Genomic DNA, 17,759 nt, shown 5'->3' with positions numbered 1-17,759 from the left:
GGAATCAATTATTAAAGATGTAATAGCAGTGCATTTGGAAAGCAGTGACAGGATCGGTCCAAGTCAGCACAGATATATGAAAGGGAAATCATGCTTGACAAATCTTCTAAAAATTTTTGAGGAAGTAACTAGTAGAGTGGACAAGGGAGAACTAGTGGATGTGGTGTATTTGGACTTTCAAAAGGCTTTTGACAAGGTCCCACACAAGAAATTAGTGTGCAAAATTAAAGCACATAATATTGGGGGTAATGTACTGACGTGGATAGAGAACTGGTTGGCAGACAGGAAGCAAAGAGTAGGAATAATCGGGTCCTTTTCAGCATGGCAGGCAGTGACTAATGGGGTACCGCAAGGTTCAGTGTTGGGCCCCCAGCTATTTACAATATACATTAATGATTTTGATGAAGGAATTGAGTGTAATATCTCCAAGTTTGCAGATGACATTCAGCTGGGTGGTAGTGTGAGCTGTGAGGAGGATGCTAAGAGGCTGCAGGGTGACTTGGACAGGTTAGGTGAGTGGGCAAATGAATGGCAGATGCAGTATAATGTGGATAAATGTGAGGTTATCCACTTTGGTGGCAAAAACAGGGAGGTGGAATATTATCTGAATGGTGACAGATTAGGAAAGGGGGAGGTGCAACGAGACCTGGATGTCATGGTACTTCAGTCATTGAAAGTTGGCATACAGGTACAGCAGGCGGTGAAGAAGGCAAATGACATGTTCGCTTTCATAGCGAGAGGATTTGAGCATAGGACCAGGGAGGTCTTACTGCAGTTGTACAGGGCCTTGGTGAGACCTCACCTGGAATATTGTGTTCAGTTTCGGTCTCCTAATCTGAGGAAGGACGTTCTTGCTATTGAGGGAGTGCAGCCAAGGTTCACCAGACTCATTCCCGGGATGACGGAACTGACATATGAGGAGAGACTGGATCGACTGGGCCTGTATGCACTGGAGTTTAGAAGGATAAGAGGGGATCTCATAGAAACATATAAAATTCTGACGGGACTGGACAGGTTAGATGCAGGAAGAATGTTCCCGATGTGGGGGAAGTCCAGAACCAGGGGACACAGTCTGAGGATAAGGGGTAAGCCATTTAGGACCGAGATGAAGAGAAACTTCTTCACTCAGAAAGTTATTAACTTGTGGAATTCTCTACCGCAGAGAGTTTTTGATGTCAGTTCATTGGATATATTCAAGAGGGAGTTAGATATGGCCCTTATGGCTAAAGGGATCAAGGGGTCTGGAGAGAAAGCAGGAAAGGGGTACTGAGGTGATGATCAGCATGATCTTATTGCATGGTGGTGCAGGCTCGAAGGGCTGAATGGCCTACTCCTGCACCTATTTTCTATGTTTCTATGTCAGCACCTTCAGGGGAGGAGAGGGAGAGGAACCAGTGAGTGTAGAACTGAACCCAGCCAGAGTCAGCACCTTCAGGGGAGGAGAGGGAGGGGAACCAGTGAGTGTAGAACTGAACCCAGCCAGAGTCAGCACCTTCAGGGGAGGAGAGGGAGGGGAACCAGTGAGTGTAGAACTGAACCCAGCCAGAGTCAGCACCTTCAGGGGAGGAGAGGGTGTGGAACCAGTGAGTGTAGAACTGAACCCAGCCAGAGTCAGACATTAGTGAACAGTTGGGTCTTTACGACAATCCGTGGTCACTTTGTTGTAATGCTGGCCCCACAAATTAGCAGATTCATCAAGTTCAAATTAACCTGTCTCTTGGGTTCTCTCTCACACTCCCTTTTTCCTGGTTTAAATTAATTTTACAGTGTATTAGAAGGGGAGGATTTGCAGATGGGAAACTCAAATTGCACACCACATCATGGTCTGACAGAGTCACTTGATTCATCGGGACCTGAATATCATCGGCCTTTCAATATGGAAACAAAAAGCACCATTGACAGTGGGGAGAAATTGTACACGTGTTCTTTTTGTGGACAAGGCTTCAGCCATCCAGCCAGCTGAGACACCAGCGAGTTCACACTGGGGAGAGGCCATTCACTTGCTCCGAGTGTGGGAAGGGATTCACTCAGTCTTCAATCCTGCTGACACACCAGCGACTTCACAAGTGACTGCTGGGATTGAATTCTGCTGTTATTGCTGCTGTTAATCACACCCAGGATTGAACCATGTTCATTCTGACAGTTGGGGTTTGTTTCTGCTGATGTTAACTCCTATAACTGGACTGGAATTTAATATTCTGGATGAATGGGAAATAAATCAACTTTGCTTTTAACACATTGCTGTGGATTTTTGTCTTTCCCACCTGAGTGTTTAGCATCACCTGGTGAGCTCAGAGAGGACAATCTGGGGGTAGGATCGTACAGGGAGGTGAACAGAACTTCAACCTGGACACAGTCCTTCAGGGCCACACTGAGAGGGGCAAACGGCATTTTAGTCTTTCTCATCTCTCTGCACTGACAGCAAAGTCGCCGTGCAGGTTAATATTGAGCTGTGTAAGAAATGTGTCCCAGCCGTCTCTTCCATGGTTCAGAGCTCCTGGGCACAGAACAGAAGTCATCTTTAGAAATGAACCCCAGTGCTTTGTTTACTTTTTTCATGGTCTTATTAACTCGCGTCACTACTTTTAGTGATTTAAGTATCTGTACACTTCGATCCCTTTGGTCCTCGGCCCCATTTAGACTCTTATTTCCCAAATAGAATGTGGCCTCCTTATTCTTCCTACCAAAGCACACCACCTCACACTGATCTATACTGAAATTCATTTGCCAATTACACACGCATTCTGCAAACTTATTAACGTCTTGCATTTTGTCACAGTCTTCCTCAGTATTAACTCTATCTCCCAATTTGTGTCATCTAAAAATTTGGAAATTGTACTTCTGATTCCTGAGTCGAAATCTTTTATGTAAATGGTGAACAGTGGCCCCAGCACCGATCCCTGTGGTACACCACTGCCCACCTATTGTTAGAACAGTGGTCCCAGCACCGATCCCTGTGGTACACCACCTCCCACTTATTGCCAGAACAGTGGTCCCAGCACCGATCCCTGTGGAACACCACCTCCCACCTATTACCAGAACAGTGGTCCCAGCACCGATCCCTGTGGAACACCACCTCCCACCTATTGCCAGAACAGTGGTCCCAGCACTGATCCCTGTGGAACACCACTTCCCACCTATTGCCAGAACAGTGGTCCCAGCACTGATTCCTGTGGAACACCACTTCCCACCTTTTGCCAGTCTGAATAGCTACTCTTAACCCCTACTCTCTCTTTCCTGTTTTGTAACCAGCTTGCTATCCACAACAATATGTAAGATCTACAAGATGATCAAAGTCAGGCCGCGTGGAGTGAAAGGCCAGGCAGCAGAGTGGATGAAAAAATGCTTGCAAAATGGAAATCATTTGTTGGAGTTGAGGGTAGTTTGTTGCCATATTTCCATCCATTCTGTTACCTGACCTTTGACTCCACACGACCTGACCATGATCATTTTGTAAGACCGTACATACTGCAGACACAGTGCACTAGTGGTGAGAGGGGGTGGAGATTGAGTCCTGTGGCAGGGGCATTGATGAAGTGGATTTCTCTGAGTTTTGAGGCAGCGCTGGTGGCATTTTTCACCACTTTCCAGTTTTTAAAATAATCTTATTGCCAGTTTATTAAAGCCATTAAAAGCCTCTCCGATAGGTCGTACAATACAATGCGGCCTCATAGCTTTCCATCAGAGTTAGAATTACAGTTAGAAAGCATTTAGTGACTGAGCCAGATTGGGCCGGGCGTAAGTTGCGAGTTAGTGATGGAAAAGTGGCGGCCAGCGTACTTGGCTCCAGGACTAAGAACCCGGGCACTCAGGTCTCTGTGACATTGATTGATGAATTTTGTTCATTGCCCAGTCTCAATCGCAATGGTGGGTCATCTTGCTGTCGTGCGGAGGCGGGGGTCCCCAATGGAAGGCTCTCCACGCAGGGTACATAAGAACATAACAGATAGGAGCCAGAGTAAGTCATTTGGCCCTTCGGGTCTGCTCCGCCATTCAAGAAGATAATGGCTGATTTTCTACCTAAACTCCATCTTCCTTTACTATCCCCATAGCTCTTAATTCCCTTAGTTCCCCAAAAATGATCATCATCTGTCTTGAATCTACTCAACGGCAGAGCACCTACAGCTCTCTGGAGTAGAGATTTCCAAAGATTCACCACCCTCTGAATAAGAAAATGTCTCCTCTTCTCTGTCCTAAATGTCTGACCCCTTATTCTGCAGCGTGGATGAGCACGCAAATCGATTTCCGCACACAGAGCAGGTGAACGGCCTCTCTCCAGTGTGAACTCACTGGTGTGTCAGCAGCGTGGATAAGCAAGCAAATCCCTTCCCACACATGGGGCAGATAAATGGCCTCCCCCAGTGTGAGTGCATTGTTGTGCAATGAGGGTGATGCCTGAACCTCTTCCCACAGTGAGAGCAACTGAACTGTTTCTCGTCAGTGTGAACTCGCTGGTGTTGAATCAGATCCACAGTGCTTTTAAAGCAGTTCGCACCATCGGATTATTTAAAAGATCTCTCATCAGTGTGAACCTATTGGTGTTTCAGAAGGTGTGATGAATTAGTGACTCCCTTCCCACACATGGAACAGGTGAACAACCTCTCCCCAGTGTGCCTGTAGCGATGAGTTTCCAGCTCAGACGGGTAACTAAATTCCTTCCCACAGTCCACACATTCCCACGGTTTCTCCGTGGTGCGGGTGTCCTTGTGTCTCTCCAATTTGGATGATCATTTGAAGCCTCGTCTACAGACAGAACACGTGTACGGTTTCTCCCCACTGTGAATGGTGCAATGTTTTTTCAGGCTGTGTAACTGGTTAAAGCTCTTTCCACAGTCAGTGCACTGGAACACTCTCACTCGGGTTTGTGTCTCGATCCTTTTCCAGTCACAGTGATGTTTGAAATCTGTTCCCACTGACAGAACAGACAAACATTTCTCCTTCCACATTCAAAGGCCAATGATATTCAGGTGGTGATGAAGTGAGTGACTCTGTCAGATCTTGACTATATGTTTGGTTTGAGTTTCCTGTCTGCAAATCCTCCCCTTCTAATACACTGTAAAAGGAGTTTTTAAAAATCATCACTGTAAGTACAGGATGAAAATTCAGAAGAGGCAATTCTAGTTTCAATGGAACATTCTTTCCTCTCTTGTTTCCCCCAAATCTGTAAATCTCTGTTCCACGCTCTCCCTCCTCCCTGTGCTTAAGTCTAAATCCATTGCACCATCTCCAACATTTTCCCTTTTGGTCGACTTCTCTCCTCCTCTGAAGGTGCTGACACTGTCTGGGTTCAGTTCTACACTCACTGGTTCCCCATTCCTCTACTCCCCTGAAGGTGCTGACTCTGGTTGGGTTCAGTTCTATACTCACTGGTTCCCCTCCCTCTCCTCCCCTGAAGGTGCTGACTTTGGCTGGGTTCAGTTCTACACTCACTGGTTCCCCTCCCTCTCCCTCCCCTGAAGGTGCTGACTCTGGCTGGGTTCAGTTCTACACTCACTGGTTCCCCTCCCTCTCCCTCCCCTGAAGGTGCTGACTCTGGCTGGGTTCAGTTCTACACTCACTGGTTCCCCACCTTTTGTGAAATGCTTTGGGCACTTTATTAAACATACACCCAGCAGAAGCACATTAATCTAATGGGAGATCACTGACACACGATCAGCCAGTGGTGTGGAGCCTCCTGAGAGTTTGGCACCATTACAGCCAGTACTTACAGGAGCTGGGACACGGGAAGAGTCCCATTAAAATCACTGGTCATTTGTTAACTAAAATAGTAATTTTGCCTTAATTTACAGACTCTCCCTGACCAGTCCCCATTTCTCCTCCATTTACAGATGCTCCTTGACCAGTCCCCATTTCTCCATTTACAGACACTCCCTGACCAGTCCCCATTTCTCCTCCATTTACAGACATAGAAACATAGAAACATAGAAAATAGGTGGTGAGCCAGTAGGTCGAACCAATCAGAGCATGTGAGGGGCGGGGCTTGTGACACCCAGTGGGCAGTGCTGAGCCCAGATCTCCCTCATTGGATGAAACTCTGCCCCATTGTTGAAGCTGATTTCTCTCAAACTCCAGGAGGAAACTGGATCTTTCTGTTGTGGCTTTAAACAGATGGAACCCTGTGAGCTGGAGCAAATATTGCAGCATTTGTTTGTGAAATAGATTGATTCAGGACAGACAGCAGGGATTCAGGAAATAACACAGTGCAGTGAGAAAGGAAATACAGTGGATGTTGTGTCGATGGATTGTCAAAAGGTGTTTGATAAGGTGCCGAACAGGAGGCTTGTTTATCAGATTAAGGCTCACAGTATTAAAGGGAGTGGGGCAGTGTGGATAGGAATTTGGGTAAAGAGCAGAAAACAGAGAGTAGTGGTTAATGGATGTTCTTCAGACTGGAGGGATGTAAACAGTGGTGTTCCCAGGGTAAGTGTGGGGACCAATGCTCTGCTCAATGTAGAGAAATGATCTGGGCTTGGGTATATGGGGTACACGATCAAAATCTCCACGGAACATCAAAAAGGGCCCATGGCCAACTATGAAGAGGACTTTAAGTGCCTTCATTGTCAATACACCGGTTAGTAATTGGGGCAGGTAGATGTGAAATGAGATTTATGCAGAGAAATTTGCTGTGATAGATGTTGCGAGGAAGAAAAAGGGAGGAAATGTACATTAAATGGTAAAACTTTGAATGGAGTAGAGGAGCAGAGAGATTTAGGGTTGTAAGATTCTAACTAATTCCTTGTCTTATTGAGGATCGAGAGTCTAGATTTAGAACATACAAACATAAGAAATAGGAGAAGGAATAGGGCATCTGGCTCCTCGAGCCTGCTCTGCCATTCAATAAGATCATGGCTGATCTGATCCTGGCCTCAACTCCACTTTCTCGCCCGCTCCCCATAACCCTTCACTCCCTTATCTTTCAAAACTCTGTCTATCTCCACCTTAAATATATTCAATGATTATTATTAGCAACTTTAATCTTTTAAATATAATTTGGCCAGATTTTCTGTGCTCTGCCATATCGGAGTAAACATGCAAGTTCCGCATGTCCACAGTAACTGACATTAGGTCAGCCCGCTGGATGGAACCTCGGTCACCCTGAGGTTGATCTCCGGTGTCTCCAGTCCAGACTGCCCCCTTACATCAGTCTCCCCTCACTTTTATACCCTGCAGTGATCATCTCTGACACCAGACTCTTCTTTGTCTTCTCTGCTGGGTTTGGGCAGGAAGCTGGGAAAAGACAGCTGGAACTTCTCTAATCTGTGATTTACAAGGACACTTTCCCTGGTTCCCAGCAGTTACTTTTCTTCAGTAATTTTCTCATTATCACTAAACTCCCCTGCCTGCTGTTAGTTGTTATTTCTTATAGTTTCACAATTCTAGGTATAAACATCACACATTATAATCTAATCTATTGTGTTACTCACTCTGGTTTGAGCTTACATTGTTACATTAACAGACAAACCCTGTTCTTTCCCCTAATCTGATTACAGATTCCAACAGTGGGTTCAGTGAATGGAATATCTTATCAGTGTTGCCATGGCGACCTGTCTGCAGTGAATCGATTGTTTGAGTTTCTAACTCAGACTAAACTTCTCTTTCCCATGATGCACACATAAGTCAAAGTCAATGTATTTTAACCATTTTATGTTGATAAAATGGTTAAAGAAGCACATGGGATCCTAGGTGTTATAAATAGGGGTGTGGATTACAAAAGGGCAGAGGTCATATAAACCTGTACAAATCATTGGTTAGGCTGCAGTTCGAATATTGTCAGGTTTTAGGGATCTTACACCAGGAAGAATGTCGAGGCCCTTGTGGAAATATCAGAAAGAATTCACGATTAATAAGAATTTAACTCATGCTTGAGGGTTAAACCAGTAGACTCAGCTTCTCTTGAACTGAAAACAACAGCCACTTCAAAGGAGATGAGGATAAAAGCTGCCAAATAGTAAAGCCAAATTCAAAGGAGTGTAAGAGAGTGTGTGTGAATAAGTAATGTCAGTACACAGGGTCCCTATAAATGCTAGTGAACGAACAGAAGGTCAGTTGCAGGAATAATAGATGTAGGCCAAATGGCAGAGGGAAGTTACCTTAGCAGAAACACACTGTAAGAAACAGCAGGGGGTGTGGGAAGAGATGAAAAGACCTAACTGATCAAGATATGGGACATACACAGTAACAAAGACACCAGTTTGGTAATAATTCTTGGAGGCAAGACAGGGTTACAATAACAGAAGGATGTATATGTACAAAGATGAAATGTCAGCAGAATCTATCGAAACCGACACGTGTTTAGCTGAGAGAAGAAAGGCTATGACTAGACACAAGGTTTTGAAGGAAGTTAGCGAGAACCTCGGAATAACACTCGACAGCAGGAGCAGGAACCTCGGGTAGAATCCCTAAGCTGAAGTCAGATGGAGACTGATCACCTCGGACCGAATCGGGTAATTTCTATATAGGTTGTGAGTCCTATATTCTGTAGTGACTAATGAGCAGTGTTTGTTAAAGCATTTATTAAAGATAAGTTGGCTTGTGAATCTAGTGTTATAGTCTTTTGTTCAGGTTAAACTTACTGTGGGAACCCTAAAAGGAAAATTGCAAACCTCTTTGTTTGATCTTTTGAACATCTAGCAAATTTGGCGCAACACCTTGGAGAGGGTGCAGTGCGATTCACTGAGATGATACCAGGGAAGAGAGGCTTTAGTTATCCAGGGGAGATTGGAGAAACTGGGGCTCTTTTCATTATAACAAAGGGTAATTGGAGATCTGAGGGAGGTATTCAAAATTTGATCAGGTAAACGAGGAAAAACTATTTCCACTAGTCGGTGAGTCAGTAACTCGAGGGCATCAAATTCAAATCATCACCAAAAGGCTCAGACCCAGGGAGGAACTATCGAGCACACTGTACAACAATGTTTGGGACACTCACTGTCCCTCCAGATCTGTGTCCAGGGGAGGAACTGATGGGTTTCTCTTATCCTTGTGTTAAATGATGTTCTCATCGAGGTGATGGATATCAGCATCGGGGAATGGGTCATTCTGAACACCTAGTGTCTGCCTTAAGCGCTCTTCAGTCAGGTACAGCATGGGTTAGATACAGAGTAAAGCCCCTTCCACATTGTCCCATCAAACACTCCCAGGACAGCAACAGCACGGGTTAGATACAGAGTAAAGCTCCTTCTACACTGTTCCATCAAACACTCCCAGGGCAGGTACATGGACATGTTACCAATACCCTGGATACCAAGGCAAGGAGAGGCACTCTGGAAGGTATGGGGAGTTGGAGTTTGTCCATGAGACTAACCAAACTAAAATAATCATGAGTAATGATCGGGTGTCAGTCATGGCTTAGCGGTAGCAGTTTTGTCTCTGAGTCAGTAGGTTCTGGATTCAAGTCTACCTGTAAAGAATTGAGCACAAAATCTAGGCTGACATTCCAATGCAGTACTGAGGGATTGCTGCACTGTCAGTGTTGCCATCTTTCAGATGAATCGCTGAACCGAGGCCCCATCAGCCCTCAACCAATATCACTAAAACAGATTATCTGGCCAGTATCACATTGCTGTTCGTGGCAGCTTGCTGTGAGCAAATTGTATGCCGCACTTCCTATATTGCAACAGTGAATGCACTTCAAATGTACTTTGATGTTGTTGTACTTCATTGGCTGTAAAGCACTTTGGGACATCCTGAAGTGTTACATAAGCTCAAGTTATTGTTAAATGAGGGAGAAAAGTTCCAAAAAAGCAACAGTCGGTTAAAGGATATCAATCTTATATTGGAGAAATCAAGGAATTGACACACTGTGTGTTGGAATCAAAGCTGATTTATTTGTCAGATATCCAGAAAATTAAACTCCAACCCAGTTACAGGGGAAACAAAGCCCAACTGTCAGAATGAACACGGTTCAGTCCCGATATGATTCACAGCATGTGAATACGTTGGTGTTTCATCAGATCACTTCTGCTTTTAAAGCTCTTCTCACAGTCGGAACATTTAAATGGTCTCCTATTGGTATGAACAACTCGGTGTGCAGTGAGGTTGGATGAAGAAGTGAATCCTTTGCCACACTCAGAGCAGGTAAATGGCCTCTCCCCAGTGTGGATACGCTGGTGAGCCAGTAGGTCGGATGAATTTGTGAATCCCTTCCTACACACGGAGCAGGTAAATGGCCTTTCATCAGTGTGAGTGTGGTGGTGGCTCAGCTGGTGAGATGATTTCATGAATCCTTTCCCACACACAGAGCAGACGAATAGTCTCTCCCCAGTGTGAACTCGCTTGTGATCAGTAAGGTGAGATGAACAAGTGAATCCCTTCCCACAGACGGAGCAGGTGAACGGCCTCTCCCCAGTGTGAACTCGCTGGTGTTCAATGGGATTGGATAACTGAGTGAATCCCTTCCCACACACTGAGCAGGTGAACGGTCTCTCCCTGATGTGACTGCGTCGATGAGTTTCCAGCTCAGACAGTGATCTGAATCCCTTCCCACATTCCCACGGTTTCTCCATGGTGCGGGTGCCCTTGTGTCTCTTCAGGTTGGACGATCAGTTGAAGCCTCGTCCACACACAGAACCCGTGTACGGTTTCTCCCCGCTGTGAATGGTGCGATATTTTTTCAGGCTGTGTAACTGGTTAAAGCTCTTTCCACAGGCAGTGCACCAGTGAGTGTAGAACTGCACCCAGCCAGAGTCAGCACCTTCAGGGGAGGAGAACCAGAGAGTGTTGACCTGAACTCAGCCAGAGTCAGCAACTTCAGGTGAGGAAGAAAACAGCGAGAAGGAAGAAATGATGGCGATGGTGCGATGTGTTTGGCTTTCAGTACAGGGAGGACGGAGAGTGTGTGGGATGGGGATTTACAGCTTTGGGGGAACAAGAGAGGAAAGAATGTTCCATACAATCTAGAATTGTCTGTCCTTAATTTCTCACTCGGGGGTGTGTGTTTCAGTCCTATTCCAGTCACACTGATGTTTGAAATCTTTTCCCACAACCAGAATAGACAAACATTTCTTTCTCCACATCCAAATGCTGATGATATTCAGGTCCTGATGCATCGAGTGACTGTCTGATCTTGACAATATGTTTGGTTCAAGTTCCCTATCTGCAAATCCTCCCCTTCTGATAACCTGTAATAAGGAGTTTACAAAAGTCATCACTGTAAGTACAGGATAGAAATTAAGGACAGACAATTCTGGGAAGGCGCTTCCCAGCGCGCGGTGTAAGAGTGTTACAGGACAAATACATTCGGCACCGCGCCACACAAGAATAAATTAAGGCAGGGGACCAAAAGGTTGATCAAAGAGGCAGGTTTTACGGAGCGTCTTGAAGGAGGTAAGAGAGGGAGAGGTTTAGGGAGGGAGTTCCCGAGCTTGGGACCAGGCAGCTCAAGGCACAGCCATCGCTGGTGGAGCGATTATAATCAGGGATGGTAAAGGCCAGAATTAGAAGTTATCACGGGGAGCGGGGGGTTGTGAGACTAAAGGAGATCACAGAGATAGGGAGGGGCGAGGCTGTGGAATGATTTGTAAACAAGGATGAGAATTTTCAAATCGAGGCGTTGCTTAACCGGGAGCCAATGTAGGTCAGCGAGCACAGGGGCGATGGATGATCCTTACCTACGGATCCATTACAGACCCAATCCACGCTCCAACCTTCTTCTCAATCTTCCTCGCTGCCATGCTCCACCTCACACTCAACAAGCTCCCGCTGGAGTAGAACTGAACTACAGAATCAGTGGGAACCTGTTCAACCTTCGTCGTCTCCAGGCCAGATCCAAGACCACCCCAACCTGCGTCTGTGCACATACAGAGGCTGAACTCAAAGTCATACTCAACGTATTCACTGAGGCATACGAAAGCATAGGCCTTACGCTAAACATCCATAAGACAAAGGTCCTCCCCATCACACAGCACTGCCCCCCAGTCATCAAGATCCATGGTGCAGCCCTGGACAATGTGGACCATTTCCCATACCTTGGGAACCTCTTATCAACAAGAGCAGATACTGACGACGAGATTCCACACCACCTCCAATGCTGCCTTTGACCACCTGAGGAAAAGAGTGTTTGAAGACCAGGCCCTCAAATCTGCCATCAAGCTCATGGTCTACAGGGCTGTAGCAATGCCCACCCTCCTGTATGGCTCAGAGACATGGACCATGTACAGTAAACACCTCAAGTCACTGGAGAAATACCACCAACGATGTCTCCATAAGATCCTGCAAATCCCTTGGGAGGACAGGCGCACCACCAACATTAGTGTCCTTGACCAGGCCAACATCCCCAGCATTGAAGCACAAACCAGACTTGATCAGCTCCGCTGGGCAGGCCACATTGTGTGCAGGCCACATTGTTCGCATGCCAGACACAAGACTCCCAAAGCAAGTGCTCGACTCGGAACTGCTTCATGGCAAACGAGCCAAAGGTGGGCATAGGAAACATTACAAAGACACCCTCAAAGCCTCCCTGATAAAGTGCAACATCCCCACTGACACCTATGAGTCCCTGGCCAAAGACCACCCTAAGTGGAAGAAGTGCATCCAGGAGGGCGCTAAGCACCTCGAGTCGCATCGCCGAGAGCCACTCCATCTGGGATCCTCAATTTTATACACCTCAATTAAGCCTATCCTCAGTCACCTCTATTCCAAAGAAAAGAATGCCAGCCATCCTAACTTTCCTCATAGCTAAAATTCTTCAGTCCAGGTAACATCCTCTGTACTCTCTCCAGTGCTTTCCTGTAATGTGGTGACCAGAACTGTGTGAATACTCTAGCTGTGGTCGAACTCATGTTTTACACAGTCCGAGCATAACCTCCAGAGTCCTAAATTTACTGCCTGAAAGAGTGAAAGAGTAGTAGAGGCAGAAACCCTCATCGCATTTACAAAAGTACTTGGATATGCATTTGAAGTGTCATAACCTGCAGGGAAACGGACCAAGAGCTGAAAAGTAGAATTAGGCTGGATAGCTCTTTTTCGACCGCACAGACACGACGGTCCAAATGGCCTCTTCTGTGTTGTAAACTGCTATGATTCCATGACACCAATCACCTCCTGTCTGATATAAACCAACCCTCATCACTGACACTAAGTAGACTGCGAAAATATGTTAAAGGGTAAGACTGTAGAAACGCAGTAGTAAACATTTAAGGAGATATTTCATAACTTCTCAGCAAAGATTTATTCAAGTGAGAAATAAAGATGCTAAGAGAAGGATGAACCATCCCTGGCTAATGAAGGAAGTAAAGGATGGTATCAAATTGAATAAAAAGGCATTCAATGTTGCGAAGGACAGTGGAAGGCCAGAGGATTGGGAAATTGTTAGAAACCAGCAAAGGACGACTAAAAAACATGATAAAGACAGAGAAGATAGCACATGAGAGCAAACTAGCAAGAAATATAACAGACAGGTATATAAGAAGGAAACGAGTAGCTAAAGTAAACATTGGTTCCTTAGAGGATGAGACTGGAGAATTAATGATGGGAAATAAAGAATTGGCAGAGATTTAACACAAATATTTTGTATCGGTCTTCACGGTAGAGGACACTGAAAACATTCCAATAGTTGATAATCAAGGAGCTATTGTGGGGGGGGGGCGGGGGCTTTAAAACAGCCACTATCAGTAGAGATAAAGTACTAAGCAAACTAAAGGGACTAAAGGTGGACAAGTCCCCTGGACCTGATGACATGCAACCTAGGGTCTTAAAAGTGACTGCAGAGATAGTGGATGCATTGGTTGTAATCTACCAAAATTCCCTGAATTCTGGAGAGGTTCCAGCAGATTAGAAAACCGCAAATGTTACACTCGTATTTAAGAAAGGAGGGAGACAGAGAGCAGGAAACTATAGACCAGTTAGCCTACCATCTGGAGTCCATCATTAAGGAAATAGTGGCAGGACATTTAGAAAATCATATTGCAGTCAAACAGAGTCAGCATGGTAGCTTGGTTTTATAAAAGGGGAATCATGTTTGACAAATTTGTTGGAGTTGTTTGAGGATGTAACAAAAAGAGTGGATAAAGGAAAACCAGTTGATGTCGTATATTTGGATTTCCAGAAAGCATTTGATAAGGTGCCACACAAAAGGTTACTGCACAAGGTAAGAGCTCATGGGGTTGGGGGTAATATATTAGCATGGATAGAGGATTAGCTAACTAACGGAAAACAAACAGAGAGTCAGAATCAATGGGTCATTTCCCGGTTGGCAAACTGTAACTAGTGGGGTGTCGCAGGGATCAGTGCTGGGGCCTCAAATATTTACAATTTATATCAATGACTTGGATGAAGGGACCGAATGCACCATAGCCAAATTTGCTGATGATACAAAAATAGGTGGAAAGCAAGTTGTGAGGAGGACACAAAGAATCTACAAAGGGATATAGATAGGCTCAGTGAGCGGGCAGAAATCTGGCAGATGGACCATAATGTGAGAAAATGTGAGGTTATCTACTTTTGTAGGAAAAATAAAAATGCTAATTATTTAAATGCAGACAATTACAATATGCTGTAGTACAGAGGGAATCCTTCTCCATGAAACGCAAAATGTTAGCATGCAGGTACATCAATTAATCAGGGAAGGCAAATGGAATGCTGGCCTTTATTGCAAGGGGGGTGGAGTATAAAAGTAGGGAAGCCCTGCTACAACTGTACAGGGAACTGGTAAGACAACACCTGGAGTACTGCATAGTTTTGTTCTGGACTTGTCTCCATTCCCGTGCCGAGGGGATTGCTACAAGAGACTGGAGGGGCAACATTTGGGGACACTGATTCCCCACCAATTCCCATTGCCCTTCTTTCTGGTGGATAATGGAGGCGTCACTATGTGTAATGTGCAAGTCAGTAAGAATTGTCAGCAAGCTCTTTCTAATTGGAGATTTTATTCAGTGGAAACTTTCACACACTATTGTAGATTTTGTACCAAAGATCAATTTAAGATTAAAGTAAAAGTTGGTAATTTTATTTCAATCTAAATTTCTGTTGAGAGTCGCTGAATTAAGGGGAAAGATAACACAGCGTTTCTTAAATGGACACTGCAGCCCCGAGAACACCATCAGCAATATATACAGAATATTAAAGTACAGCCCAGTTATAGGGTTAATAACATCAGCAGAAATAAACCCCAACTATCAGAATGAACATGGTTCAATCGGGATGTGGTTAACAGCCTCAATAACAGCAGATTCCAACCCCTACAGTCACTTGTGAACTCGCTGGTGTCTCAGCAGATAGGATGACCGAGTGAATCCCTTCCCACACTCAGAGCAGGTGAACAGCCTCTCCCCAGTGTGAACTCGCTGGTGTTTCAGCAGGTTGTATGACATAGTGAATCCCTTCCCACACTCAGAGCAGGTGAATGGCCTCTCCCCGGTGTGAACTCGCTGGTGTATCAGCAGGTTGGATGACTGAGTGAATCCTTTCCCACATTCTGAGCAGGTGAACGGCCTCTCCCCAGTGTGCACTCGCTGGTGTTTCAGCAGGTTGGATGACATAGTGAATCTCTTCCCACACTCTGAGCAGGTGAACAGCCTCTCCCCAGTGTGAACTCGCTGGTGTGTCAGCAGGTCGGATGACCGAGTGAATCCCTTCCCACACTCTGAGCAGGTGAACGGCCTCTCCCCAGTGTGAACTCGCTGGTGAACTACAAGCTGAGATGAACAAGTGAATCCCTTCCCACACTCTGAGCAGGTGAACGGCCTCTCCCCAGTGTGAACTCGCTGGTGTATCAGCAGATCGGATGACCGAGTGAATCCCTTCCCACACTCTGAGCAGGTGAACGGCCTCTCCCCAGTGTGAACTCGCAGGTGTGACTGCAGGTTGCACGACTGAGTGAAGCGCTTCCCACACTCTGAGCAGGCGAATGCTCTCTCCCCTGTGTGAACTCGCTGGTGTTTCAGCAAGTGGGATGAATTAGTGAATCCCTTCCCACAGTCTAAGCAGGTGAACGGCCTCTCCCCAGTGTGAACTCGCTGGTGTGTCAGCAGGTGGGTTGACTGAGTGAATCCCTTCCCACACACAATGCAGGTGAACGGCCTCTCCCCAGTGTGAACTCGCTGGTGTGTCAGCAGGTGGGTTGACTGAGTGAATCCCTTCCCACACACGGAGCAGGTGAACGGCCTCTCCCCAGTGTGAACTCGCTGGTGTATCAGCAGGTCGGATAACTGAGTGCATCCCTTCCCACACTCAGAGCAGGTGAATGGCCTCTCCCCAGTGTGAACTCGCCGGTGAGCTACAAGTTGGGATGACCCAGTGAATCCCTTCCCACACTCAGAGCAGGTGAACGGCCTCTCCCCAGTGTGATTGCGTCGATGAATTTCCAGCGCAGACGGTGATCTGAATACCTTCCCACAGTCACCACATTTCCACGGTTTCTCCATGATGTGGCTATCCTTGTAACTCTCCAGGTTGGACGATCAGTTGAAGCCTCGACCACACACACAACACGTTTACAGTTTCTCCGCGCTGTGAACGGTGTGATGTTTTTTCAGGCTGTGTAACTCATTAAAGCTCTTTCCACAGGCAGTGCACTGGAACACGCTCACTCGGGTGTTTGTGTCTTGTGCTTTTCCAGTCACACTGATAATTGAAATCTTTTCCTACTGGCAGAACAGACAAACATTTCTCCTTCCACTTTCAAAGGCCGATGATATTCAGATCCTGATGAAACGATTGACTCCGTCAGATCTTGACGTGATGTTTGGTTTGTGTTTCCTGTCTGAAAATCTCCCCTTCTAATATGCTGTAAGAGGAGATAACAAAACTCTTCACTGTCAGTACAAGACAGAAATTCACAATAGACACATCTAGTTTCCATGGAACATTCTTTCCTCCCTTGTTCTTCCGAAGCTGTAAATCCCTGTCCCACACATTATCCCGCCTGCTGTGCTGAAATCCAAATCAACACACATTTCTAGACTGTTGCTCCTCCACTCCCAGTTTTCACCACCAATTCTGGCTGGGTTGAGGTCCTACTCACTGGTACACTTCCTTCTCCTAAAGGGATGGACTCTGGCTGGGTTCACTTGTACACTCACTGGTTCCTGTCCCCTGAGTGTGGTGATTCTGGTTGGGCTCAGTTCGACACTCACTGGTTCCCCTCCCTCTCCTTTCCTGAAGGTGCTGACTCTGGCTGGGATAGTTCTGCACTCACTTGTTCCCCTTCCTCTCCTCCCCTGAAGGAACAGTGCAGATGGAGCTTTACTCTGTATCTAACCCGTGCTGTATCTGCCCTGGGAGTGTTTAATGGGACAGTAGATGGAGCTTTACTTTGTATCTAACTCTTGCTGTATCTGCCTGGCAATGTTTGATAGGACAGAGCAGAGGGAGCTTTACTCTGTATGTAATCCATGTAGTACCTGCCCATGAAATGTTTGATGGGACAGTGTAGACAGAGCTTTACTCTTTACCTAACCCATGCTGTACCTGCACTGGGAACAGTTGATGGACCAGGATAGAGGGACCTTTGTGCCATATCCTGGAGCTTTACTCTATACCTAAACCATACTGTATTTGCTCTGGGAGTGTTTGATGGTAATTGCAGAGCAAGTTTTACTCTGCATCTAAACTGTGCTGCACCTGCCCATGGAGTAATTGATGGGAAGGTATAAAGGGAGCTTTTCTCTATCTAACCGGTGCTATACCTTCCCTGTTTGATGGGACAGTGTCGAGGGAGCATTACTCTGTATCTAACCCGTGTTGCACCTGCCCTGGGATTGCTTGATGGGGTAGTGTAGAAGGAGCTTTACTCTGTATCTACCCTGTGCTGCAACTGCCCT

General features: G+C 46.0%; 2 protein-coding genes across 2 annotated transcripts in view; one reads left to right on the top strand and one right to left on the bottom strand.

The window, feature by feature from the left end:
* The window catches only part of LOC139273608 (zinc finger protein 850-like), a 560,896-nt gene that overhangs the window by 135,060 nt on the left and 408,077 nt on the right, over positions 1-17,759 (top strand). The window lies entirely within an intron of this gene.
* LOC139273606 (zinc finger protein 850-like) overlaps positions 1-17,759 on the bottom strand; it is a 64,445-nt gene that overhangs the window by 38,236 nt on the left and 8,450 nt on the right. Inside the window, exons 2-3 of the mRNA XM_070890565.1 lie at positions 15,346-16,723; positions 10,023-10,170 (exon numbers count right to left, since the gene is read on the bottom strand). Of these exons, the coding sequence (XP_070746666.1) occupies positions 10,023-10,170; positions 15,346-16,361 (1,164 nt within the window). The 5' untranslated portion in view covers positions 16,362-16,723. The remainder of the gene's footprint in view (positions 1-10,022; positions 10,171-15,345; positions 16,724-17,759) is intronic.

Source organism: Pristiophorus japonicus, chromosome 9, assembly GCF_044704955.1.
Source record: "Pristiophorus japonicus isolate sPriJap1 chromosome 9, sPriJap1.hap1, whole genome shotgun sequence".
Lineage (NCBI taxonomy): Eukaryota > Metazoa > Chordata > Chondrichthyes > Pristiophoridae > Pristiophorus > Pristiophorus japonicus.
The sequence above is the reverse complement of the archived record's forward strand: the minus strand, read 5'-3'. Positions and strand labels throughout refer to the sequence as shown.